The 26,330-nt window shown below is 39.8% G+C and overlaps 2 protein-coding genes and 1 pseudogene across 2 annotated transcripts; 2 read left to right on the plus strand and 1 right to left on the minus strand.

The window, feature by feature from the left end:
- Positions 1-2,511: 2,511 nt before the first annotated feature.
- Positions 2,512-13,468, minus strand: tmem67 (transmembrane protein 67). Its single transcript, XM_053326785.1, has 28 exons — positions 13,255-13,468; positions 10,022-10,110; positions 9,843-9,933; positions 9,591-9,690; positions 8,707-8,770; positions 8,524-8,595; positions 8,380-8,442; positions 7,958-8,112; positions 7,716-7,824; positions 7,482-7,568; positions 7,197-7,262; positions 6,948-7,101; positions 6,207-6,327; positions 6,019-6,124; positions 5,756-5,812; positions 5,517-5,615; positions 5,297-5,395; positions 4,895-4,981; positions 4,678-4,777; positions 4,444-4,583; positions 4,187-4,327; positions 3,987-4,067; positions 3,778-3,894; positions 3,557-3,673; positions 3,341-3,448; positions 3,058-3,160; positions 2,826-2,968; positions 2,512-2,730 (listed from the first exon to the last, which is right to left on the minus strand). Exons 1-28 carry the CDS (start codon positions 13,457-13,459, stop codon positions 2,650-2,652), a joined length of 2,955 nt encoding a protein of 984 aa, XP_053182760.1. The 5' UTR covers positions 13,460-13,468; the 3' UTR covers positions 2,512-2,649.
- A 740-nt stretch (positions 13,469-14,208) lies between these two features.
- rbm12ba (RNA binding motif protein 12Ba) lies at positions 14,209-16,404 on the plus strand. Its single transcript, XM_053326993.1, has one exon. The coding sequence runs from the start codon at positions 14,209-14,211 to the stop codon at positions 15,946-15,948; it is 1,740 nt and encodes a 579-aa protein (XP_053182968.1). The 3' UTR covers positions 15,949-16,404.
- Positions 16,405-18,540: 2,136 nt separating this feature from the next.
- LOC128366311 (eukaryotic translation initiation factor 4 gamma 1-like) lies at positions 18,541-23,538 on the plus strand (annotated as a pseudogene).
- Positions 23,539-26,330: the final 2,792 nt, after the last annotated feature.

The raw sequence follows: 26,330 nt of genomic DNA on the forward strand, positions 1-26,330 counted from the left end.
TGGACTGGACGCTGATTGGTGGAGCGCCTGACAGCCGCGGTGACGTCACGGCCCTGCTTGTTATAAAACAGCCTCTCCCACAATGAATCAAGGTGTTATATCACTTAAACCCCAAACCTGATAAAGAGGCCCTATCAGGGTTAGGAAGGTTACTGTGAAAAAGTCATAGATTACAGATTACTTGTTACCCTGTTTAAAATGTATTGTTTCTTCAGTTAGTTAATTAAAGTAGTGTAGCTTAATACCAGTGGCGGCTGCTGGTGTTTTAAACAGGGGAAGCTCACTTTACATCTTCATCATAAAACTTGTCATATTGAAGCGAGGCAGTTACAAATAAAAGGAGTGTTTAATTGAGGCTGTTGTATGCTTAATCTATGCCATAGAACCACATCAACACACACGCAAAAAAAGATTTTCAAAACTAGCCACTAGCCTGCCCAGGTAGGCCTGCACAGGACAAAGGGCCTTAAAGCAACACTTAACACCTCACCCACCCAGGTAACAGAGCCCTATAGTAAAAGGTGAAATAATCACCCTATGAAAAGGTTATTATTTCCAATATACTGAATGCAAATTGAATTTGCTTTGGGGGGATTATAACAGTCTTGGATATGTCATTGATGAGTAACAAGATTGATTTCCAGGGGGTTTTAGTTTTTTGTCCATGTGACTCTCAGAACCAAACTGGCACAAGTACCACATTGGACAAAAGTATCCAACGTGTTTGATGCCATAAAAAAGGCATATTTGAGGTTTTTTTCCAGTTTTTTTTTTGCATGCATATTCTAATCCACTTCTCCTCTATTGATTCAAACCATTGATTTAATTAATGCAAATTGAATTTGCTTTGGGGGGATTATAACAGTCTTGGGTATGTCATTGATGAGTAACAAGATTGATTTCTAGATTTTTTTATTTTTTTTATTTTTTTTGGTGAACCTGACCGTCTGTGAGTGCTTTGGGACGGGGGCAGGGCTCGCAGCAGCACCCTCTGCTCGTTGAGGACAGAGTGACACGTGCTTTCATGTCAGAGTCTCCAAAACATCAGTAAACTCTCCAATAACACAAGAAAAACTCGCTAGATGTGTCGAAAAAAAGTCGCCAAGAAGAGTTGGAAAGTCGCCAGATTTAGCGAGAAAGTCAGGCTACATTGGCAAAACTACACTCAGAAGAGTCAGCCTATCCAAAGCTGTCCATCAAGGGCTTTGAGCCCTATAAAACATTTCCTCCAATCATCATACAGCAGCAGAGCGTCCGACCCATAGACATAATAAAGAGCAGTCAAGATAATCTTTATTATGTCTATGGTCCGACCCATAGACATATATACGTATACTATACGTATATATGTCTATGGTCCGACCCGCCCACTGCTCCATTGACCGCCAGAGACGCTCAGCGTCCAGGGGCGGGACGAATTTGTCGCATTATCCAATGAGCGTCTTATTTGATGACATTTTAGGGGAAGGCGAGCTTCCCTTGTTGTCTCAGAGCAATCGCCCCTGCTTAATACCTTTGATTCATTTCTAATTTTCTAACAAATGTTTTCACCTGTACCCGTTAATGCCCACCACAACCTAAGTTCATCTGTTTTTCATGGATATGGACATGATGTATAAGGGAGACCATTTCTTATAAAGTGAGATTCATCTCTCATTTGAAAATGTATTCATCAGTTTGTGTAGATTTTGGATTATAAAATAAAGATATTTTAAAAGTCAAAATTCTGGCATGTGCTTAATTGGTACTGTGACACCATTTAAGCCCATGAGTATTTCAAATAAGGTCCACTTCATGATTTATTTACAAAATATAACAAAATATTGATTTCAAAGAATTAAAAACAGCATTATATGTTTTCAGTAACATGAAACCCCCCCCCCCCCCCCCAGCAAAATCTTAAAAGATCTGACTTTGGATGTAACCCTGTTTGTAATCATCACCATTTTCATAAGTAACTGTAATTTAATCAAATTTTTTTCTCAGTAACTGTAACGGATTACACTATTTTGTGATTAAATTACATAACGCTGTTACATGTAACTCCCCCCATGTTACTCCCCAACACTGTTGACAATTACCATGGATGCATGAGGAATTTTCAAAAGGATAATAAACTACCATCTAAAGCTACTACATATCCTGTTCAAGAATAGCAATTAAATTGCTATTTTAAAAAACAACAAAACAAAAAAACAGACATGAGAATGTCTGTTTCAGGCTAATCCAGTTCATTAAATAATTGACATGAAAAAAAAAATTATCCAAAGTGGCCTAGTATATCAAGAGGTGTTATTGTCCATTGACAGATTCATATGGTCTCACACTATATGTTGTCACACACACTAAATGTAATAACTGAGGTTCTTCTTAATGCCATCATATGGATTCCATAATTACCATAATACATTTGGAGAATCAAATGTGTTTTATTAAAATCACCTCAGAACAAAACTGAGAAAAAAACTGTCTTTGTAACAAAACGTTTTAATCAATAGAAACATTAAAATATTTACATCATAAAAGAGCAGTGAAAAACTTTTTTTCTGTAGGAAAAAGTACAAAAAAGCTGCACAAGCTGAACAATAAACATCTTCAAGAAAAATGCAACTAAACAACACTTACACTATGAATTACTCAGCAGGGAATTTATATGAGAAATCTCTCATCCACCAAAGTCTTTCTGACAAGGTTCTTTCTCCCGAGAGTGATGCGGATCATGCGAAATATCTGGAAGGAATAAAATGTTTTTTAATACACTGAGTGTCCTTTTATAACAAAGCAATAGTACAAACTGTACACACACCAATGTTCAATATACTGACCATTTGCTGTATGTATGTAAGGATGGCTGCAAGTACGAAGCTTTGAGATCCGAGGTCGACGACACAGAAAAACAAAGTGTCAAAGATCAGCAGTGTGGCCTCATTTCCATAAAACAACACATCGCTGAAAGAGTGGGCCTCATCTGCAGTGAGAAAGGCAAACAGACATTATTTACACATACATACATACATAAGCAGAAATGTACAGTATGTCTGGGCCAGAGATCAATACCATTATAAAATATGCTCTTGTCACTGGGTTCCAGGAACTCCATGCCTACGACCCTCTCAAACATCAGCTTGTCCTTCACTATATAGTCCATGTCAGGGTGGGCCTATTGTACAAAACACAACATAAGAGAAAAAAACTGCTTGAAAGCACAAATATATCAGGTCAATGAAAAACAACATGTACTCTGTAATTTGACAAACTTATACAGCCAGATCAAATCAAACACTGCTGAGTTGATACATGCAGTATTTGTGTGCGTTTACATATGTGCATTTGTACTAACATGGTCTATGATAGATCCCAGGAAGTAGTTCATGGTGTGGTAGGCTCTGAAGCTTTGATCACCCGGGTTGGCTGAGGAAGCGTCTGCCAGTCGTGATGGTGCGTTCCTCTGGAGCACATAAGACAACCATCAAGTTAAAAAAGGGTGAATAACTTTTCTCCTTGTTTGAAAGATCAAAGCTCAGTTACAACAAACATAACAGAGACAAGCACAAACCCTGCTGATTGGCTCCCGTATCCGATCGTACTGCAACCGCACACGGTTAGTAAGGGAGACCTGAAATGTCTGGATGTCTGTGTTGGGAAGTAGACCTCTTTGGCTGCAAAGTGATGCCTGGAGACAGAAAGGAAGAAAGAGGATGAGTATATTGTTGAGTTGATAATGTAATAAATCTGCTAAAACATCTAAAGCAAGATGCAGTCTATCGGTATACATACAGATTCTCTCTTCAGATTGTTATTCATTTCCTCCATGTTTGTATCAGCGTGGCCATGCACTGATCGTCCATGGATGTAGTAACCAAAACACCGGTGAGATAACAGCAGCACAGAAATCTACATAGAAACACAGACAAAATACATGCGTAAAACACTACAATACAAAAAAGATAAATTGTTCACAGTGCAGTTCATGTATTTCTACTTACATTACTGATAGAGCAGAGATCCACAAATTGGCGGATTTTGTCCTCCACAAAGTGCTCATGAAAAACAGTGAAGAAAATCACCTGTAAGGATAGATGATCATCTTTAAAAGGGGCTCTCCACACTTGTTCTGTATATTTCCCTCATTTGTTAAGACAAACACAAAGAAGTGGGATACAAAAGCAAAAGGTGGCATTTTTACCTGCAGAAGTCCAATGCAGAGCCAGAGTGTGGCTGCCAGACCATAGCGCAGCGTCAGGCTGTATGAAGGGGTGTACGCCTGCGGCGAGCGCTGTAAAGTTGACCAGGGGTCCCTCAGAGCTAGGCTGGAGAAACCAAACACCTGAACAATACAGGGTGACAAATCAGCAGTGACAAATCAGGAATAAGGAAAATGGACATAACAAAAACTGCAAAAAAGAACGAAGAGTAAGAAAGAAAGAAGAGTGTATGATGTACTTCAAGGAAGAAGAGCACAGCCATGATCTGAAAGGTCGGACTGATCTTGCGGATGGACTGGATTTCGTTCCACTCATTGGCCACAAAGCAGGTCCGCCAGATGCTGACTGGAGAGGGGTCACGTTTCACCTCACTGGTTGCTGATAAAAGCAGTGAATACGGTGAATAGCTGGACCAGATTTACTAAATCACAATGGTCAGACATTTGTGAATACAAAGTGAACATGTCTGTACCTTGCATAGTTTTGCTGGCTTTGCTCCGTGGCCGCTCCCAATCAATAAAGAACACATCAACGGTCAACTGCAGGAACAGCTTGTGTAGAAACTGGACCGCCTGGATACAAACACACAGAACGATTAGTTTCCCATAGTATTCCTTATAGAAGCACCCCACCTAGCTTTCAAAACAAAAAATGCTCATTGTTACAATTGTCCAGTAGGTGTGTCTCACCTTGAGAGCGAAGGCACAGCCGACGTACGTCACAAACTGCTCCTCCTGAGCAGGCAGCGGTAACAACACTGATACATACTGTTGGGCCTTAACACAAACATACAAAAATAACTCACACAAAACAGCTAATAATAGTCACATGTATATCTATACATTCAAAAACTTGCTCAGCCAAAGAAGGTATAGGAGGAAAAAAACTTGCCTTTAATGTCTAAGGAGAGCAGAGAGAAAAATAAAGTTAAAGGTTTAAAAATTAGAGTTAAAAGTTCATGCAATTAAGAAAGAAATAGTGTTGAAAATAAATCAAGAAAAAAGGGGCTAAAGGGAAAAAATGCTACAGAAAGGAGATTGGACATTGAAAACAAATCAAGTAGTCATGTGTTTGAGTGGAATGAGGCTAACCTTGTAAAAGATGAGCCAGTAGAGTCCAGTTCCCACAGTGACAGCAAAGAAAACATTGGCCAAATCTCCAGCGTAGAACAACAAAAACTTCAGCATTGTCTGGAGCAGGAGGAGGAAGAGAGGTGAAGACAAAAGGAGAGAGAGACTAATATTACTTCCATGTTTAGACAAACATATTGATCTAAGTGGTTTAAATTATGACCTGTTAAAGATGCGTTACCTCCACGTCAATGAGCTGGGAGGCGATCCTCCTCTTCCAGCTCACTGTCTTCAGAAGCGAGTAGAGCACTGCCACACCGCCCATCACACCCAAAGCAGTCTTTACACACACAAACATAAACTGTATCACTAAGTGCTGTGACACGAACACTCAACAGCATCAGTCAACCACAAGAATTCACTGTTTCCTGTCATATCGGAACATTTAACAATCATCATTTTGTTCATACTTCTACTCACATCTGTCTTCATGCGAGCTTCATTCTGATCCATCTCGTACTCCACAGAAAATGTTGTCTGGAGGTAGATTAATGAGTTGAACTCTTTTTAATGTGTTCATGAGATAAATCAAGACACAGTAACTCATTTAGCAACATTTTTCTCTTTATACGAGTCTATTCAGCAAAACAATCTTCATCAATCATCTTACTGCAGCTTATGTATTGAAAGGTGTGTGTATGTGTGTATGTGTGTGTGTATGTGTGTTCACGCAAACAACTCACAGACACAGTTTGTGTATTGATATCTGTGATGAGGACGTCTCTGTAGGCCACAGTCATTAAAGGGGGGAATACCTGGCCCTCCATGGTTCGTGGAACCAGCTGGAACCTGCCAAAGAAACATTTGTGCAAATAGTTACAAAAACAGCTCTAATTTCTTTAATTTTTTCAGGTGATGGTGTGTGAATTACTTTATTTTGATGCTGCTGGCGACACGGATGACCTTAGGTTGGGAATTCACACGTTTCTCTCTTCCACTCAGCGTGTCAACAAGAAACATACGTCGAGACAGGTACCAGTTCTTCATGTTCTCTGTGTGGAGACAAAGGGAAGGATCTTATACATTCTACACATAATCAATTTTGAATATCTTTATTGCACATGTTCGAATGTAATCACATTTAATTTCCACTATGTTTAATTATTCTGAATCTCAGCCTGTAAGCTTTAATTTAGCGAACTGTAGCTTGATAATATACAAAAGTGCTATCTATGTAACAGAAGGTTCATGGAATGTGTGAATAGAGATATCTTAGTCTTAGGGAGGGTGAGAACTGTTAACTGTTTAGAAAGGCCAAGGCGTAGAAATGTATCAAAAGTGAAGCTGTGTGATTTGACCTTCAGCTTCGAGTTCTCAGCAGATAGACAAAGAGTCAGTAGCTCCTCCAGGAGAAAAACACTGATAAATGACAAAAAACGGCTGTGTGCACACATGATGTTCTGACCATAAATAAAGTGTGACCATACTGTAAGAGATGTAACACACACACTATAACACACACGCTTTAACACAAAGTTGAGTGAGAGCAATGATTTAATTTCCAGTAAGCATTCCAATAGCGCTGTGGGTGGCAGAGTGGAAGTAGGCACACACTATAACAGACTATTACATTCACACTGTAACACGCACACTCTAAAAAGTAAAATCCCACCTTGGTTGATGAACCGTCCGTTGTATTGCTGGTTATAAACTAGTGTGGGCAGGGGAAGGAGTTTTCTTTTCTCTTTTCCACTGAGGTCCATAAACACATCATAGAACAACGGCTCGGGATAAGTGTTCACCAGCTCTGCTACTGAGAGATCACACTACACACATACACACACAACTTGTATTACAATTGTACATTGCAAAAGAGTTTTCACACCATCTCTGAGGTAAATGAAGAAAGAGACACACTTACACTTTCTTGGTAAGCGGTTCCAAAGCTGAAAGCTGCCTTCTGTTTGGTGGCTGCTTCTGGACAAAGCTGAACGAGAGAAAATAGTTTTTTTCTAGCCTTTATATATTTACATTGTATATGAATCACATATAAATATAATAAGGCTGTCAATATGTCAGCTACAATAACTATTATGCTTTTTGTTAACAAGCTATAAAATAGTAACGACTCTTTTGGTCGACATTTGTGGTATTAATATGCAAATGTTTGGTGGGCAATTAAATTATCATTTTTTGGACACCTTACCTGGAGATTACCTCCTCCTATGTCTTCCCATCTGAGGAACTCTCCTTTGACATTATAGACAGCAGCAATCAATTTAATGTCAGTGTTCTGTCAAACAAACAGAGGGTGTCAATTAACAGAACAATTTTTGTATCATTTCAATGAACAGAGTACTGTTTTTACAGTGTTATTATTTTCCTTAGGAGTCCTTTAAATTATGATTTATTTCTCGTGTGACTGAAGTTCATCACTGACCTTGTTTTTTCCTCTGAAACTGAACCCAATCGGAACTGGATCAGTCTGAAGTACTCGACTCGCCAGTCCTGGTTCGTCCCCGTAGTAAAGCCATGGCAGGTTAGCTCTCCTGGAGACAGAATTACCAAAGTGCTTACAGTCAACTTGAGCGGTATACTTAAATTTAACAGGAATGAAACTCATCCATAATTTACAAAGATAAAGCACAATATATACATATGTGTCATGATAGCGTTGATTACCAGTAGGAAATGTCTTGAGTTGAGCTCAGAGCAGCCCTGGATCTGAAGATGATGTTAAAGAGGCCACAAGCATCAGTGCTCACACCGCTGAAGGAGTGCATGTTCATCACACACATGTTCCCGAGAGCCTGGCACGCCGTCAGGTTGGAGAAGACCTGCAGACATCTGACTTGTTTACACGCAGCAGCTAAAGCACACAAACTGGCTCAGAATAATCCTAATCTGTCATTATGAGATACAATACAATCTAACTGAAGAAACAGCTACAATTTAAAATCCTATTATCCCAAATACTTTGTTGTGTTATGATGAGCACTTCACTTGTGGCTGTGTGTAGCTGTGACCAGAACAAGAACTAGTTCATAGACTGTAAGATAAAGAAAATTATTATGTTTCAAAGAAAAAAAAACTTGTATAATTACAAGGCAGGCTGCTGACGAGGAGTACAGGTTTTTGACGAACCAGGCAGACTGCACACTGAACTTCTGCAAAGGTTAAACAAGAGAGGATACAAATCAGAATGAACAAAGTAAATGAATAGAGACAGAGAGGATGAGGAGACTCACCAACTGAGCAAAGTTGACACTGGGATTCACATTGGTGGAGAGGCTTCCTGGAGCGAAACATAATCCCCCGGACTGAAAAATCACATTGACCCTTAATGATACAGGTAAACTCTGGGCTTTTTACTCAAAGGTATGTGTATGATATGTTTGAGAGTGTGAGGGGAGAGGATCAGCTAAACTCACCAGGACATTAGGAGCGTTACACTCACAGGAGGTGTTAATGAAGGAAGCCTGACATCTCTCACACCTGAAAGACAATTTTAGAGACAGTTCCCTCACATACTGCACAAATCAATCCTGCATTCAAGTCAGCCTTTCTCCAAATGTTGACAGCAGTATGTCAGAGGTGCTAAGAGAGCAGGCAGGTATAGCTTATTTATCAGCATTTGTTGAATGAAAGGAAAGAAATTGTCAAGGAAGGATTAAAATCTGTCCTTGCAATGATGAGGGTAATGGGCTGATGAGGGGTACAGAGGATTGAAGGCAAGAAAGAAAAAAACAGCAGTCAGTACTAAGGATTATGAGAAGTGCAATTAATATTTGGCTGCACGGTTTGTGTATGTGTAGTTAAATGTTTGAATGTTTAATATTTAACAGGACAGTACTGCAATTGGATTTGTGTTATATATATTCTGATTAGCTGCTGAGGTTCCAAGCCGAGAGCCGAGCCAATACTAAATGTGACGTCAACAGACTGCCGGCCACTGATTGGTCAGAGAGTCTTCACTGAAGAGTCATGAACCGTCCCACACCAGAATCAAACCTGGCATTTTTAAATACCGTCAACAGCGTTACAGCCATACGGCTCAATTTTCTTGCTTTGTGTGTGACAGAAAGCCACATACAGCAGCAAGTACACCATCACCTCCATGTCCTCCATTGTTTATGTGTTTGTGTTGCGTATAAAACAAAGTCACTGCAGTTTCGTGGAGCCGTGCTATGACGAACCTGCCCACGTTGAATAGGTACTTTTTTGTAACAGAAAAGGTGGTTCCTGGAACCATGTCGAGCTGAGTAGTGCTAGAACTGTGTGAACATAGTGGAAAAGCGCCATTTGTGGTTGATACCTGTCTCCACTGTTGTTTGGTACTGAGAAAGCAGGACCAGTTCCATTACAAGTCTCACACCTGGCCTCTTCCAAAACATTTCCACTGACATCTCTCTCCACTGGAAAAAACAGGCAACATTAGGTCATTTATAAATAAAATATGATTAAATCTATGCAGTGACCACATTCAACATTAAGGCTAGCATTTAGCAAATGTGCTGCATGTCTTATTCATATCATTCTTCTGTAATTTGTGTATTGAGTGACTCACCAAGGACACTGCCTTTTGGGCAGTGGCACTTCCCGTCATCACTGAGACTGGCTGGACAGCGAATACACCCAAACCCATCATTAGTTACTGTCTGTAAAGAAAGTAGAGAAAGATATGTAGTATCTGCGGTATGACGTCATAAACAGCAAATGAAGATATTTATGGCTAACTGTACTTACAGCCTTGTCAGCAGGACATTGCTGACAGATAATGGATGCCTTATCAGTGGTGAGAGCCTTGTACCCAGTTTTACAAATGCAGCTCAGTCCTGGAAAAGAAAGTAAACCAGCACACAGTTAACGGGCACACAGGATGTTGTGAGAAGTTAGTTCATTAAATTAAAATCTCACCTGTATATTTCTTAATTTTTTCCCAGAAAGGGTCCTACTTAAAATAGTCAAAAACTAGACTTTGTGCAGCAGACGTCTAACTGGCCACACTGCTGCACCAAAAGTAAGACAGAAGACTATCTGAGGATATCAATATGAGTTTATTGCAAAAATCACACTTCCTAGGTGTGTACATGCTGGATGTGGATATCAGATACACACTGCCTGGCCAAAAAAAAAATCACCACCAAAAAAAAAAAAGGTCACACACATATTTCGTTGGACCGCCTTTAGCTTTGATTACGGCACGCATTCGCTGTGGCATTGTTTCGATAAGCTTCTGCAATGTCATAAGAGTTATTTCCGATTTTTCACCAAGATCTTGTATTGATGATGGGAGAGTCAGACCACTGCGCAAAGCCTTCTGCAGCACATCCCAAAGATTCTGTGATGGGCGCATCAGGGTGAGAAGAGAGGCAGATGAGTGATGCACCCATCATGCCTAGTGCCTACTGTACAAGCCTGTGGGGGCAGTGCTATGATCTGGGGTTGCTGCAGTTGGTCAGGTCATTTTCACACATGGATTGGCCACCACAGAGTCTTTGAGATGTGCTGGAGAAGGGTTTGCGCAGTGGTCCGACTCTCCCATCATCAATACAAGATCTTGGTGAAAAATGAATGTAACAGTGGACGGAAATAAATCATTGCAGAAGCTTATCAAAACAATGCCACAGCGAATGAGTGCCGTAATCAAAGCTAAAGGCGGCCCAACAAAATATTAGAGTGAATGACCTTTTCTTTTGGTGATGACTTTTTATTTGGCCAGGCAGTACAAATTACCCATGAGTAATTCTGCTACTGGCATGAGTAAAAGGAAATGTGAGAGGGAAGATACCAGACAAGATTATGTGGAATAAAAGATGAGTGATTCATATGATAAAAGCACTGCTACATAAGTATATACAATTGTTGAAATATAACAAGTATAAAGTGACATGTTACTATAATAAGTTTAAAATTATTATATGATCATTTTCCTCTTATTAAGCTATAAATGTGCTAATAAGCAGTTGCTACAATTCACTTTAAGAGTAGACCACACCAAGTGATCCAAGGCTACAAAACATGTTAAAAGTAGAGTGAACCGGAAGTCCCCAAAATATTTTGCCTCCATGCAAAATACTTTTCTTTGCAAAACTCTTTTACTTCCTTTATCTCTGCTGTAATCCATTTGCACCAAAGACAGGCAGTCTATGGAAATGTAATCACTTTAATTAGCGACACTTTGACTCTGCTGGACATTTGGATTATTGGTGCTGTGATTGCGTCTGATCTTAATTTGATTTTACTCCTGCTGAAGCCTCACAGGTCAGTTTTAAGTTTTGAGTGGGTCAGAAAACATTTCTCACTCTCTCTGCATTATTTCCTGATAGTTATTAACACGTTGTTTTCTGAATTACTGATTGGTTGCTTGATAAAAGAAAGCAGACTGATTGATCTAGTTATCAAATTACTTAATTATAATGTGTAATAAACTTACTTTTTATATGACATTTTACAGCAGTTAGTGACATCCGCGTCCGCTGGCTAATTTCATGTGATCTGACCTTTTGGTTGCCTTTGAACTGATTTCTGGCTTCACTCCTTGAAGGTCATTTCCATGTATGTTACAGCCAAGGTTGCCATCAAAAAGCAGTTGAAAGGCATATACAGTGGGGTAACGTTGACATTTTCTCTAGTGTCTTTTGTCTAAGGATAAAACACCTTTTTTCAAAAGGTAAAGAATATTCCCTCTGCAATTTATAGAGTGCACAAAAAACACTTGAATACTGTCAAAATGGCATCGAGGACTTGTCTGGTCATGTAAACAGTTTACTGCTACGAACCATGGAAGTATTATATTTTCCATATAATACTTCCACTTCCACTGTTCTTGGGTGTCAGTATCAGCAGACAAGTTATTTAACACATTAAGTTAAATGAAAAAAAGTTATTATTATTTTTGTGAATTTAGGCCCTGGGGATAAATCTTGCACATGTCTAAATTAATTATTAAACAGCTTTTTGGACACTGAGAGCAGTCATGGTGATTTAAATATTTCCACAGCTGTATGTCAGTCTCAGATACTGGTATCAGATGGAGGATACAGCTGTGTAGTCAAATAGACTACATTACATTTCTATTCCTGTTTCATGGACTGCTTTCCAAACCACAACACCTGGCAAAAAAAAGACAGTACACTCAAGTCCTGATGCTCTGATTTTGTTTTAAGGAGAGTGTTGTCTAGGTGTTTTCTTTTTAATAGAACTTTTGTCTTTTGTTTTCTGATGTTTTATGTTTTGGGTTTTTTTTGTTTCGTTTGTCTTGTAGCACTTTGAGTTTTGTTTTTTTCGAATGTAAAGTGCTGTAATAAACAAAACTCATTTGTGAGAAATTACCTTTTTAAAAAGTACCAGCTACTGACAAAGAAACACTCAAATTCACCAGCCACTGAATAGTAAGTAATTATTCAGTGTCTGAAATCTACCATCCCCTTTCATATTGTACTAACATTTGGCTGGAGGCCGCTACAAATTTCCAACCCTGGTGGGCCTACAAGCATGATTTGTTACACACTAATAGTTTGAAAGCCGATCCTGGTCCAATATTCAACTTCCACAAATGTGATGTAGAAACAAGAAGCCTGCAATGCAAATCTTGTGTCGAGTAACTAATTTTATAGATTGATACATTCTGGCTTTTTAATGAGGGAGAAGGAGGAGATTTTGGCGGATTAAGGATTTTTGACCTGGACATTTTTACTTTTGGTGGGAAAAAAACGTACCAGACACACATTACTTTTCCAAGCTGAGTATTATGTAATAATAAAACTTGTCTGAAGGTTATCTTTAACCATGTTCAATTATTTTGGCCATTTGTACCTAATGTTAGCTGACTTTTACCCTGCTCATTGTCGTTTCTTGTGGCTAACCACCTCAAAGTTAAAACCGTATTTGTTATAAAGTAAAACTACACTTTCTGCTATCACAGTAGCGTCAATATGCCATTGTGAATATAAGGCTAAACGCTGGTGGTGACCAACCTGTTGTGCTTTGACGCTGATTTTGACCGCACCTCACACACGACAGACTCGATATATCGAAGAATTCTTCCACACCACAGTCTAAAGGAGCCTTGAACGGGACGATAAACTGTTGGCAAAGAAACAAATCTGTGTAAATTAAAAGAAACAGCGTTAGAAGTACTCTGTATCTGCCAGCAACACACGGTAGCGTCCCCGTCGCCATGGTAAACAACGGTCTTCCGCTTTACCCACAGCTCTTCTTCTTCCTCCTTTAAATTTGGTTGGCGGCTGGAAAACCAGCTTCAATGTGCATTACCGCCACCTACTGGACTCCAGTAATAAACAGCAGATTGACAGGCAAAAAACAACAACAAAAAACAAAACTTCAGTTCTGAAATGATCTCCAATAACCCAGTTTTCTTCAGATATTTGATTACTTCCTTTGATGTACTACGAAGACTATTCCCAATAGGGAAACTTAGGGGTAACAAAGACAACACAAAACATGGCAATAACAGTGTACAAAGTACAGGCAACTAAACCAAAGGGCTGTTGCACAAAACATAGCGGATTAAGCCGGGATTTTCCGGTTAGCCTGGCTGAATTTAGCCTGGACTCGGTTGCATGAAAGCAGAGGAGCATAATTACCATGGAGATTTGTGTGGCTATCCTGGTGCAGACCAGACTAATAACCAGGTTTAGTTAATCCTGCATGGTGTTTTATTTATTCAGTCAGCTGTCACTCCTATCGGAAATAAATGAATGTTACTGCAGGTTTTTAGATGATTACAACAGTGGTGGTTGTAGTTTTAATGGAGGGGCCAGGCTTGGACCACCTTTTTGGTGTTTGTGTTTTTTTCCTGGCTGATTATCATGTGGTAATAGCATAATGATTTCTGTTGTTGTATTCTTTTTCTTTTTTCACAATGGTTTTCTTCTTTTTCAGAAACCACCTGGTTGGGTATAATTAAAATGGCCATAGTTCTGCGATTGCAAGGCCTAGATGTGAAGGCAGGTACAGAAGATATACGGACATTCTTTGAACACCTTTGCATACCTGATGGTGGAGTGTACATATTGGGAGGAAGTCTCAGAGAGGCATTTATTGCCTTCACAACTGAACAAGATGCCCAGCTTGCCATGCGGCACACTGGGAATTTCCTGAAAGGGTCTAAAGTGACTCTACATATAAGCAGCATGGCAGAGCTGGAGCACAAGTTGAAATTGTTGTTAAAGGGGAAGAAACCCTCCCCCACCGGGCTTATTGTTAAGAGCCCTCAGTCATCTCCAGAGGAGAATCTGCTACCTTTGAAGAGATGGCCTCTTGATTCAAATTCTGCAAGTCTACCTTCCTCTACTGCAGCTCCACCACCTTCTACTGCAGTGTCATATGGCCCCAGTTCTGCAAATCTACAACCCTCAAATGTTCATTCACTTGATTCCAATGCAGCCTTTCTTCTTGGGGTTTGTACTGTCCTCGAAAGTCTCCATTCTTCCAATGCAGGCGAAAACAATGAAGCGGTGCCAAAAGTTGATCCTTTCCAGGTTGACAGCACAGTTGTTGCTTCTAATGAGGTGAGGAAACCAGAGCAAACTCAGACTTCAAGGCCAGGCTATGTAAGGCTCTTTGGTCTTCCAGCCTCAGTTACAAAAGAGGACATCTGCCATATTTTCAGAGGGTTGAAAGTACAGGAAACCATAGTGAATGTGATGTTGGGACTCCGCCATGGCTGCCTTGTAAAGTTTGCAAACATGCAGGATGCACATGAAGCTCTTTGCTTCAATCAACACTCACTGGGCTCCAACTGTGTGGAGGTACGTGGAGCAACTGAGAGGATGTGGACCAGTGCATTACAAGAATGTGAAACAGCTTTTGATGTTGAGGACAGTGTGAAACCCAAGCAAAACTCTCATAGTGAAAGTGCAACCCACAGACACAAATTCATTTCTACATTGCAAAACAAAAGAAGATCTGTCAATTGGTTTCCAGTTCCATCTAAATCACCAAAAAAGCCAAGAACTGATTGTGACTCATCAACTCCCATGTCAGTGACTATGGAGTACATTGTCATGGTCAGTAATATACCCAAAAACATGACCAAGACTGACATAAAAGAGTTGTTTGGATGTCCAAACATTGCACACAAAAACGTACTACATCTGCTTGACAAGGAAGGCAACAGAACGGACACAGCATTTATCATTTTTAACCACACTGAGGATTATGACTATGCAATGAATCTCAACGGCTGCCATGTGGGCCCTGATGCCATTGAGGTCTCATCAATCACCAGGGAGAAGTTGAGGGCCATGGTGGCCAAAACCAAACCTTGGAGTCTTCACCAATATCTGAAGTTGGACAGAAAGAGGAAACTGATTGGAAAGAGGAAATCCAATTCAGCTGAGAAGCCAGGAGGGACTAACCTGGACCCAGCAGCTCAGGCATGCCTCTTTGTTAGAAACTTGCCTGCAAATGTACACAAAGGTCATATAAAAAAGCTTTTTCATGAATACAAACTGAGAAATGGTAATATCATCTTATTGCGTGACAGTGATGGCAACAGTATTGGTGAGGCCGTGGTTCAGTTTAAATCACAGAAACTTGCTACAATGGCTCAGGAGCTCCACAGTCAGGACTTCCTAGGGTCAAAAGTGCTTTTGACTCCCATAAATGTGAAGCAGATGGAGGACATCTTGGCAAGATCTGTTTGAAGAAGTTGGCTACTAGTTGAACATTAACACTTTTGTTACAGTTTTTCCTCAGTTGAGTTGGCTCACTTCTCTAATCACAATTGAAGCTGTCAAAACAATATGTGAAATTCTACAACATTTTGTCACTTGTGCACAAAAGAGCATTTCTCATTTGTTAGTAATATCAAATGTTTAAGCACATTTATGCAAATGACTACACTGAATAGTTTTACTCTAAAAATGTTAGATTTCTTTCATTGTAATTCAACACATGCAGTACAGTCCATATAATTGTCAAAATCTGTCAAGCCCATGTTTAATAAATCAAATTGTCAAATTGGATTGGTTGTAAAGTCTGCTGAGTTGATAAATTGTTTGCAGCTGAAACTTGAACGTCGCAAATGAATGGAGTGTTTGTCTCATCTTAGATCAAATAATGGGACGTGTTGTCCAGTTAGTCTACAGGTGTAAGTCATGAGTGCAGGAGATCCATAGTCAGGACATCCTAGGGTCAAAAGTGCTTTTGACTCCCATAAATGAGAAGATGGAGGATATCTTGACAAGATCTGTTTGAAGAAGTGGGCTAGTTGTTGAACATTCATACTTTCATTAAGACGTCATTGTCACAGCTGATTCTGAGATCTTTACGTTCCCATCGTCTTCCAACTAATTCTACTTGACTATATCAATCTACTGAGTTATTGTTTCATTAAATGTTAAGCATGTTCAATAATTAATTGCCTCTGTGAACCTTGTACATTTTAAAATGTTTAAGTGCTGTTTCATGGCCTGTTTATTAACCCAACAGAACGTTATGTTGAAGTATCCCACAGATTTAAAGATTATCATTGCAGTGCAAGGACAGCGCTCTGAAACCGCAGGGACTGCAGAAATCTAAGATGATGGAAAGTAATGAACCACAACAACACAACCTGGTGGAAATATTTACATGATTCATAGTAAAAAGAAATGATTATTGTTTGTCTTAAACATGTCAGCGAATACACCAAAGCTATGGGAGCATTCCAAGTTTGTTTTTTGTCTATATATGTGGCACTGGAACTAAGGAACAATTTTAAATGCAGATGCTTTAGGAGCACATTTATTGCACACTTAAAAACACCCAGACATCATTTATGTTAATAGCACTGAACCCTGAGAAATTAATAATGGTCATACACTTACAATCAGTTAAAACTGCTATAACAAGACACGTTTTATGTAAAATGTAGCTACAAAAAACTATGCCTAAAAGCATATAAATGTACACAATACTCCCATTTTCGACTCCTGGATAGTCATTTGTGATGGAAAGATAGGTCAGAGAAATGGGAAGATCAAGGTGTCACTTTATCCTATTTTCATTGTAGTACTTGAGTGGTCCATCAGAGTACCTGGATGTACCTGCAGAAAGACAACATGACAGAAAAACATTAAAAAAGATAAAACAAAGACAGGAATTCCTTTGGTGTTTTAAGGGAAATTCTATATACTATATGTGTAATCAAGTCTGAATATCTTTATTGCACGTTTGAATAAAGTTACTAAACATACAATCAGGTTTAATTTTCACTGTGTTCATTCATTTTCCACCTTATCATATAACCCTTAACTGAGAGATGTTAAGCATGATTATATACTTAAGTAATATCAATGTAATAGAGGGATTTATGGAATGTGAATGAAATATATCTTGGTGTGTAAGAGTTTTTTGTCTTGTTACTCATTGTCAGAGTGGATTTTCACAAATGACACAATAATTTTTGGGCCCAAATTAGTTCACTAATTTATGAATTGACTAACAGAAAAACTATTTAGTTGGTCGATAACTGTTTAATCAATTTTTCCAGCAAAAATGCCAAATATTTTCTGTTTTCAGCTTCTGAGTTGTGAAGATTTTCATCTTCTCTTTGGTTTACGTGGTAATAAATTGAATATTTGTTGACACCTGGACAAAGTAAGCAATGTGATGACATCATTTTAAGCTTCAGGATATTGTGACTGGCATTTTTCACTATTTTCTGACATTGTGTGCATTGACCTGCATGTAGTTCACACTCCGGTCCAGTAGGTGGTGGTAAATCCGTCACAAAATTTGACAGCCAATGATCGCCAAGGGAGAGAAAACAGCGCACTGTTGAGTTGATCCATGAGTTGAGGGTGGCCAGAGCTGTCAGCATGTGAACATTGCAGGTCAGAGGCAGGACAACAGCACCAGCTCACAAAACCCACCTAATATCAAATATCAGTGGGGATCAGCTGAGGTGAGTTTTTTGGCGCAGTTTTTGGACGCATGAGAGTGATTCTTCATCTCACTGCCTACTGTATATTAGTATAATATTATATAATATTAGCCTACTGGACCACTGCAGTAAATCGCCAATTTGTAATAACTAGGAAGTCACATTAAAGACACTTCCACGGAATACCCCTGTAACAAATTGGCCACACACTGTCCAACCACATACTAGGTGACCAAATCTTTGAACTCTTTTTTTTTTCCTGGCTGAATATCAAGTGGTAATAGCAATGACTGCTGCTGTTGCTGTGTTCTTTGTCTTTTTTCACCTCTGTTTTCTTCTTTTTCAGACACCACCAGGCCTGTTACTTAAAATGTCTATAGTTGTGCGATTGCAAGGCCTAGATGTGAAGGCAGGCATCAAACATATACGAAAATTCTTTGAATACCTTTACATACCTGATGGAGGAGTGTACATATTGAGGAAGTCTCAGAGAGGCATTTATTGCCTTCAACACTGAACAAGATGCCCAGCTTGCCATGTGGCACACTGGGAATTTCCTGAAAGGGTCTAAAGTGACTCTACATATAAGCAGCATGACAGAGCTGGAGCACAAGTTGAAATTGTTGTTAAAGGGGAAGAAACCCTCCCCCCACCGGGCTTATTGTCAAGAGACCTCAGCCATCTCCAGAGCACAAGTTCAAGACTAATTTAAAGGAGAAGAAACCCTCCCCCACCAGGCTTATTGTTAAGAGCCCTCAGTCATCTCCAGAGGAGAATCTGCTACCTTTGAAGAGATGGCCTCTTGATGCCAATTCTGCAAGTCTACCATCCTCTACTGCAGCTCCACCACCTTCTACTGCAGTGTCATATGGCCCCAGTACTGCAAATCTACAACCCTCAAATGTAAACTCACTCAATTCCAATGCAGCCTTTCTTCTTGGGGTTTGTACTGTCCTCAAAAGTCTCCATTCCACTCTTTGCTTCAATCAACATTCACTGGGCTCCAACTGTGTGGAGGTACGTGGAGCAACTGAGAGGATGTGGACCAGTGCATTACAAGAATGTGAAACAGCTTTAGATGTTGAGGACAGTGTGAAACCCAAGCAAAACCCTCATAGTGAGAGTGCAACCCACAGACACAAATTCATTTCTACATTGCAAAACAAAAGAAGATCTGTCAATCGGTTTCCAGTTCCATCTAAATCACCAAAAAAGCCAAGAACTGATTGTGACTCATCAACTCCCATGTCAGTGACTATGGAGTACATTGTCATGGTCAGTAATATACCCAAAAACATGACCAAGACTGACATAAAAGAGTTGTTTGGATGTCCAAACATTGCACACAAAAACGTACTACATCTGCTTGACAAGGAAGGCAACAGAACGGACACAGCATTTATCATTTTTAACTACACTGAGGATTATGACTATGCAATGAATCTCAACGGCTGCCATGTGGGCCCTGATGCCATTGAGGTCTCATCAATCACCAGGGAGAAGTTGAGGGCCATGGTGGCCAAAACCAAACCTTGGAGTCTTCACCAGCATCTGAAGTTGGACAGAAAGAGGAAACTGATTGGAAAGAGGAAATCCAAGTCAGTCAAGAAACCTGGAAGGACATCGAGCACAAACCTGGACCGAGCAGCTAAGGCATGCCTGTTTGTTAGGAACTTGTCTGTAGATGCACACAATCAAAGTAATTTGAAAAAAAGGTCTTTCTGCAATTTATAGAGTGCACAGAAAACTTGAGTATTGGTAAAATGGCAGGTGTTGCCATCGAGGACTAGTCTGGCCATGTAAACCGTCTACTGCTATGAGCCAAGTATTTTATTTTTTCCATATAATACTTCCACTTTTCTTTGGTGTCAGTATCAGCAAAATCATCATTCATCATTCATCATTCAAAAATGAATTTAGGCCCTGGAGATAAATCTTGCACGTGTCTAAATGAATGATTAAACAGCTTCTGGGACACTGAGAGCAGTCATGGTGATTTAAATATTTTCATAGCTGTGATACACTGGTATTAGATGGAGGCTATAGCTGTGTAGTCAAATAAACACTATTTCCGTTTATGTTTCTATTCCTGTTTAATGGCCTGCTTTACAAACCACAACACTAGTTCCAGCTTCTGAGCTGTGAGGATATTCTGCTTTTTTCAGTTTACGTTAAAGTTAATTCTTTTTCATTCATTCATTCATGTTAATTAACTAGTCGTTGCCATAATGTGCAAATCATTTTTTAAACTTGGTTTTGGTGTGGGGGGGGGGGGGGGGAGGGTTATTTGCCTTGCTTTTGAAATCAGGCCCTGTGATTCATTTTATTTTGCCAGGTTTTTATTACCATAGCAACTGTAATGTGTTGTAATCAAGGAGCTTGCGACTAAGAACACAGATAGACATGACATCTCGGAGAATCTGAGTTCCATCTTGTTTTACTTTTTGTGATCATCTATCTCTCTCTTCAGGCTAATAAGACCCCTCAACACCAATTTTACCCAAGTCCTCCACCAGGGATGAACTGTGGCCCTGATTTCACACCCACCGTCCCCAGCCTTTGCAGGCCTGGCATGGGAGGAGGAGGCAGAGGACCAGTAAGTTAACATTTTGTTAATACGATCCAGCACTCCACACTTCCTCACAGCCCAAGAATTAAATGAAGCTGACTGAAATTATTTTTGTCCTCTGATTGTCAGTCCTGTCGATCTGCTCAGCCTCTGAGCATTGGTGGTCCATGTCGCTCTCAGCAGATGAATAGGAAAGCGTCAATGGAAATCATCACCAGCAGGCCACTCAGTGACAATGTGCAGCTTAACAAGGCAGAGAAAGCATTGGAGCCTTCAGTGAAGAAAAATGTTGCCACCTGTGCAATAGAGGAGCCTGTGGAGAACGACCCAGAGAAGATTAAGACACATGAGCTGTTCAATCGGGTTCGCAGCACCCTCAACAAACTGACCCTTGTAAACTTTGAACAGCTAATGAAACAGGTGATGAAACTGACTATTGACACTGAGGAGAGGTTGACAGGAGTTGTATACCTCATCTTTGAGAAGGCCATCTTTGAGCCACACTTTTCGTTGCTGTACGCCAACATGTGCCGCTTCCTTATGGGGGTAAGTGATGCCACACACAGTAGAGACATATGGTAAGAAAACAGTAAATGTGAATGTTTGCTTGAGGGCCGTCTGGGTTTAGATTTTTGGTTGATATATTGTGTTAAATCTCTGAAGTATTTTTCACTACATAATCACATTTTAAACCACTACTTTAATGTTGGTGGAGACTAAATGCACTTGAGCCAAAGTTTACATTTTACATACTTTGTATTTTTAAACAATTATTATCTCCAGTCAAGGTCAAAATTTAGAATTTTGTTAAATCCCAAACCTCTTACCCACAGCTTCATTCAGTTATATACCTTATTGACCTGGGGGCAATAAGGTGGCGTGTGATAAAGGAAGGTATAATATGATACCGTGAGTACCATACCATGAGTAGTAAACATATACAGATGCCAGGCTCCAGTGATGACCTTCAATTAATGTGTCTTGGCCACTGTGTCTTGGCCACTGATGTAAGTGATGGGATTGAGGAACTACAAAACCCTGCGCCCTGACTTCTCCAAATGTTTGCTTATAAACAGTTTCTCTGCTCTTTTTAGCTTAAAGTCCAAATCACTGATAAGCTGGGAGTCACCGTGAATTTCTACAAGCTGCTACTAAATCGATGCCAGAAGGAGTTTGAGAAGGACAAGTATGACGACGAGGCCTTCAAGAAGAAGCAGCATGAGCTGGTGGCTGCTTCAGGGGTATAGTACTGCCTCATAAGATAATACTAAAAAAAATAAAATAAAAAGTGATGTTGAAGGTTTGGCGTCAGAAGTTTGAGGGTGCCCATATATTTTGGGAGGAAGACACCATGTTAGAATTTTCTAATCATATATTCACATATCATTTTGTGGTACATTTCTGCGAAAAGTGCTACAAATATCCACAATAAGCCAACCGACCCTCCTCTCCAATTTTCTCATTTTTGTCCTTTGTCATTGCCCTTACAGGAGGAGAAGCAGTGGCTTGTGGAGGAGCTAGAAGACTTGAAAGACAAGGCCAGGAGGCACTCACTGGGATTGATCAAGTTTATCTGTGAACTGTTCCAACTCAAGATGATCACAGCTGTCATCATGCATGACTGCATTGTAAAGCTCCTACAAAACCACGACGAGGAGTGCCTGGAGTGCCTGTGTAGAGTGTGGTTTACCATTGGCAAGGATCTAGACTTTGAGAAGGCCAAGGTACAACAGCAGTGTGATAGACGCACACAGAAATCTAATAAATGTGTAGTTTGACTGTAACAGCTTTCAAATGTGGTGACTTACAGAGAAATACCCCCGCTAAACTGTCATATTTGTCTTCAGCCTCGTATGGACCTGTACTTCAGTCAGATGGAAAAAATAATAATGGAGAGGAAGACCACCTCCCGGATCCGCTTCATGTTGCAGGATGTGCTGGACCTTCGACGGGTTAAACACAAACACTCACCCATACAGTTTGCTACATTGCTTACATAGCTTGGAGAATTGTTTGTGTTGTCTAACAACTCAAGAAAAGTGGTTGCACAGAGCATACCTGACCACATGAAATGACTGGTCTAAATCGGGTTGCTGGGAGCAACTGGACAGTCATCACTGCCAAGACTTGTTGTCAAAATGTCTCAGGTTAAAATTATCAAAATGTATCTGTGCTCCAGGGTTTTAATAGTTTCATTTTCATTGGATGGACATGTTTTGCTTGTTATTTGTTACATCTTCTGGTCCTCATTTGGGCTTAGACTAGTTTGTAGACTGTCTGTCTTTGGTACTGTTTCTTAAAGAGTACCTAGTGTAAACATGTGCACACTGTTTTCAGTGTTGGTACAAGCCAAAATCAGTTTCTCCAAGTCAGCACGTTGGCCCAACAGCAACACACATATCCTACTTTTTCCTTTCTAGGCAATGACAATAAGAGTTCAAGACTCAGAAGATAGTTGTTGCTCTTCTTGCATGTTTCATCAGAATCATAAACTCCCTGTGAAGGTAAATTATGCCAAAAGTGGAACTATCATTGAATTATTTTGTAATCAACACTTCTCCTCCCATCCACTCTCAGAATAACTGGATGCCCAGGCGAGGTGGCAACAAGACCATGAACCAGATCCACAAAGAGGCTGAGCTAGAAAAGCACAGGGAGGACATGAAGGTGCAGCAAGCCGCCATCACCAGCAAGTGTGGTGGTTCAGGAGCCAGGATGGATGGTAGGGGAAGAGGGGGTGGTCTTGGTGCTCCTCCCCAAAATGAGGGCTGGAATACAGTACCCATCTCCAAGAACTGACATGTCATGTCTAGCAAAATCACAAATGTAGAGGACGGAGGCTCCTCTTTATCTGGTGCTGGTATGCATCATAGTTAATCACCTCACACATTATATCTGATAACGTCAAGTCTCATGTTATCTCAGGGTTAAGCCATACGTCAGTTCTCAGAAATAATTTAGTTCTTACGTTATCACCAGCTACTTCCATATCAAAACATGCACACATTTTCATCACATCACATTCCACCTATGTTTCCTGTTTGTAATTTTAGCCAGTTTTTACCCACAGTCTCTTCTTCTCACACCCTTGTTCTCAACTTCAAGAATCAGTTGCTTGCTGCAGGAGGTAAAGGCACATGGGGGAGCTGGGAAAAGGTTAGCAGCAGCAGTGGCACTTGCAACAAACCTACAGAATATCTCCATATCAACGGCATGAAGGTTTCCACTGACACTCTTTCAAAAACCAAAACAAACTTTTTTCCTTATTTCCTCCGGGGAAGTTATTAATTAAGGGAATTAATTAAGAACAAGGAAATCCAATTCACTTGTGAAAATAGAAGGGGCATTGAGCCACAAACCTGGACCCAGCAGCTCAGCCATGTCTGTTTGTTAGAAACACTAAGAAAGAAATTGGCTAGCAGTTGAATGTTAACACTTTCATGAAGACATTGACAAGAGAATTTTTGGATCTTCACATTCCCATCAAGTTTGTCTTCCAACTAGTTCTACTTGGTTATATCAACCTATTGATTTATTGTTTTATTAAATGTTTATCATGCTCAATAATACTCTGTCTCTGTGGCCCTTTTATACATTTTAAACCGTTTGAGTGCTGTTTCATGGCTTGTTTATTACCTCAAGAGAAGTTAATGTTGAAATATCCCATAGATTTAGAGGTTATCATTTCCAGGGCCAGCACTCTGAAACTGCAGCAAGCTTTTATACTGAAGAAATCTAAGATGATGGGAAGTAATGAGCCACTAGTAACATCTTGGAATGCCTTAAGTTCAACACATCCACAGAAGGAAAGGCTTGTTGTGTCTCAAACATGTCTGAGAATACACAAATGCTGTGGGAGCATCCCTTATTCATTTCTCGTCTATGTGGCAATTAACACTTGTCATATACTGACAATCAGTTAAAACTCGTGAAAAGAAGTAATTTTATGTAAATGGGATCTCATTGGTGTTCACAAATACATAATGGGAAGGGTGAAAGGAGACTACCTGAGACTAAAGTACGACTTCATAATAAGATAACTTAAAAATCTGGAGAGATGAAAATTTGGTTTTACTCATAGTGTTGCCCAATCTTCAAAAAGGGATACTAAGGATAATGATTTTATTGAGTGGTGCAAATCATCCTTTTTAAACATTAATGTGGCAAAAATGGAAACTTTGGATTTTCGAAAAAATCCTACTGAATTCAGCCATCATTCATTTTTTTAATAATTGCACTGTCCCTACTGTGGCATATCAAAATATCTCCCATGAAAACTGGAGACCTATTGTTGGGCTGTTGTGGCTGCCTCATCCTGGAGGAAGGAGGACAATAATCCAACAATATCATATTCATGTTGTGTGTTCCCAATTTATCACCAATCACCACCTATATCCACAACAATGCATCCCTCTGCCATGTTAATAGAATATATGTAATAGGTGAGCCTTCTGCAGCAGATAAGCTACAAGGTTAACCTACCAAATGTGAGTTATAGCCTGTGACTCATAGGGGACTTTCGGCAGGAAATGTGCACTCTTGCAGCTGCACATCCACTTCCTTGTGACAAAGTACAGCAATAAGTTTGCATAATCATCAAGGGAGAAAGAGGGAGAGAGTGTTGAGAATAAGTAAGTAAAATCTAAATATTTAAATGCTAAAGTAAGCTGAGGAAGGAACATATGGAAGGTGGTCCTGTTTTTTTTTAATCAATTGGCTGTGACAGGGTGGAGCTTTTTCTAAATCTAATACTAATAGGACAAGGCATTAATGACGTTTACCTCAAGTGTCAAAGATTGCGGTCTGTCTTTGAGAGGAAAGTTCAACATTTTTACAAGACTGCATGTTTGACTGCATTGATGATTTTTTCTTGTTATTTACACTAACAAGCATTTAGAAACTTGGAAGAATTTGAAGAATTGCTTAACATTTGTGGACAACACTAACATTAGTTTCTGATATAAAAAAACATACAGTAGGCTTTGTTTGTGTCTAATTTTAGTAATATAATATCCAGGTTTTTTCTTTATGAATCTAGGTAACAAAAGGCCACTAACAACAACTTATCAATACATGTTAAATTGTATGTATTTTTTCTGTTTAAGTCTGAAAAGGAAACAGACAGAAGTGAAGTTACAGTGGATATAGTGTGTATTAGTTCACCCTCCGACCGATAGATGGCGGTAAAGCGACGTCACCACAGTTCACAGCCAATAAGCGCGAAGGGAGGGAAAACAGCGCAGTGTGGAGTAAGTGGTGAAGCCAATGGTGAGCTCGGTCTGCAGTAAGCAACAAGTGCCAATTTGAGGCAGGACAACAGCAGCAACGCACTGAAAAACGTGCCTGATATATTGACGTCGTAACCAGCTGAGGTGAGTGTTTGAGTGTTATGGACAGAAGACAGTGATTCTCTTCCTTGTGACCACGTTTTCCCTCTTTTCCCTCTCAGTGCTTTTCCATGATTCACGTGTTTTCGTTCTTCAGGCTGATTTACACGTGGTAATAGCGTACTGCTGCTGTTGTATTCTTTGTCTTTTTTCACCGTTTTTTCCCCTTCTTTTTCAGACACGTCTTGGCCTAATATCATTAAA

This window comes from Scomber japonicus, chromosome 10 (assembly GCF_027409825.1).
Source record: "Scomber japonicus isolate fScoJap1 chromosome 10, fScoJap1.pri, whole genome shotgun sequence".
In the NCBI taxonomy this organism is placed as follows: domain Eukaryota; kingdom Metazoa; phylum Chordata; class Actinopteri; order Scombriformes; family Scombridae; genus Scomber; species Scomber japonicus.

Coding starts and splice junctions, on each gene's coding strand:
- rbm12ba (XM_053326993.1), top strand. CDS start 14,209: ATGGCCATAGTTCTGCGATTGCAAGGCCTAGATGTGAAGGCAGGTACA.
- tmem67 (XM_053326785.1), bottom strand. CDS start 13,459: ATGGCGACGGGGACGCTACCGTGTGTTGCTGGCAGATACAGAGTACTT. Junction 9,691..9,842: donor CCCAAAAGGCAGTGTCCTTG/GTGAGTCACTCA, acceptor TGTTTTTTCCAG/TGGAGAGAGATGTCAGTGGA. Junction 6,125..6,206: donor GCCAGCAGCATCAAAATAAA/GTAATTCACACA, acceptor TTTCTTTGGCAG/GTTCCAGCTGGTTCCACGAA.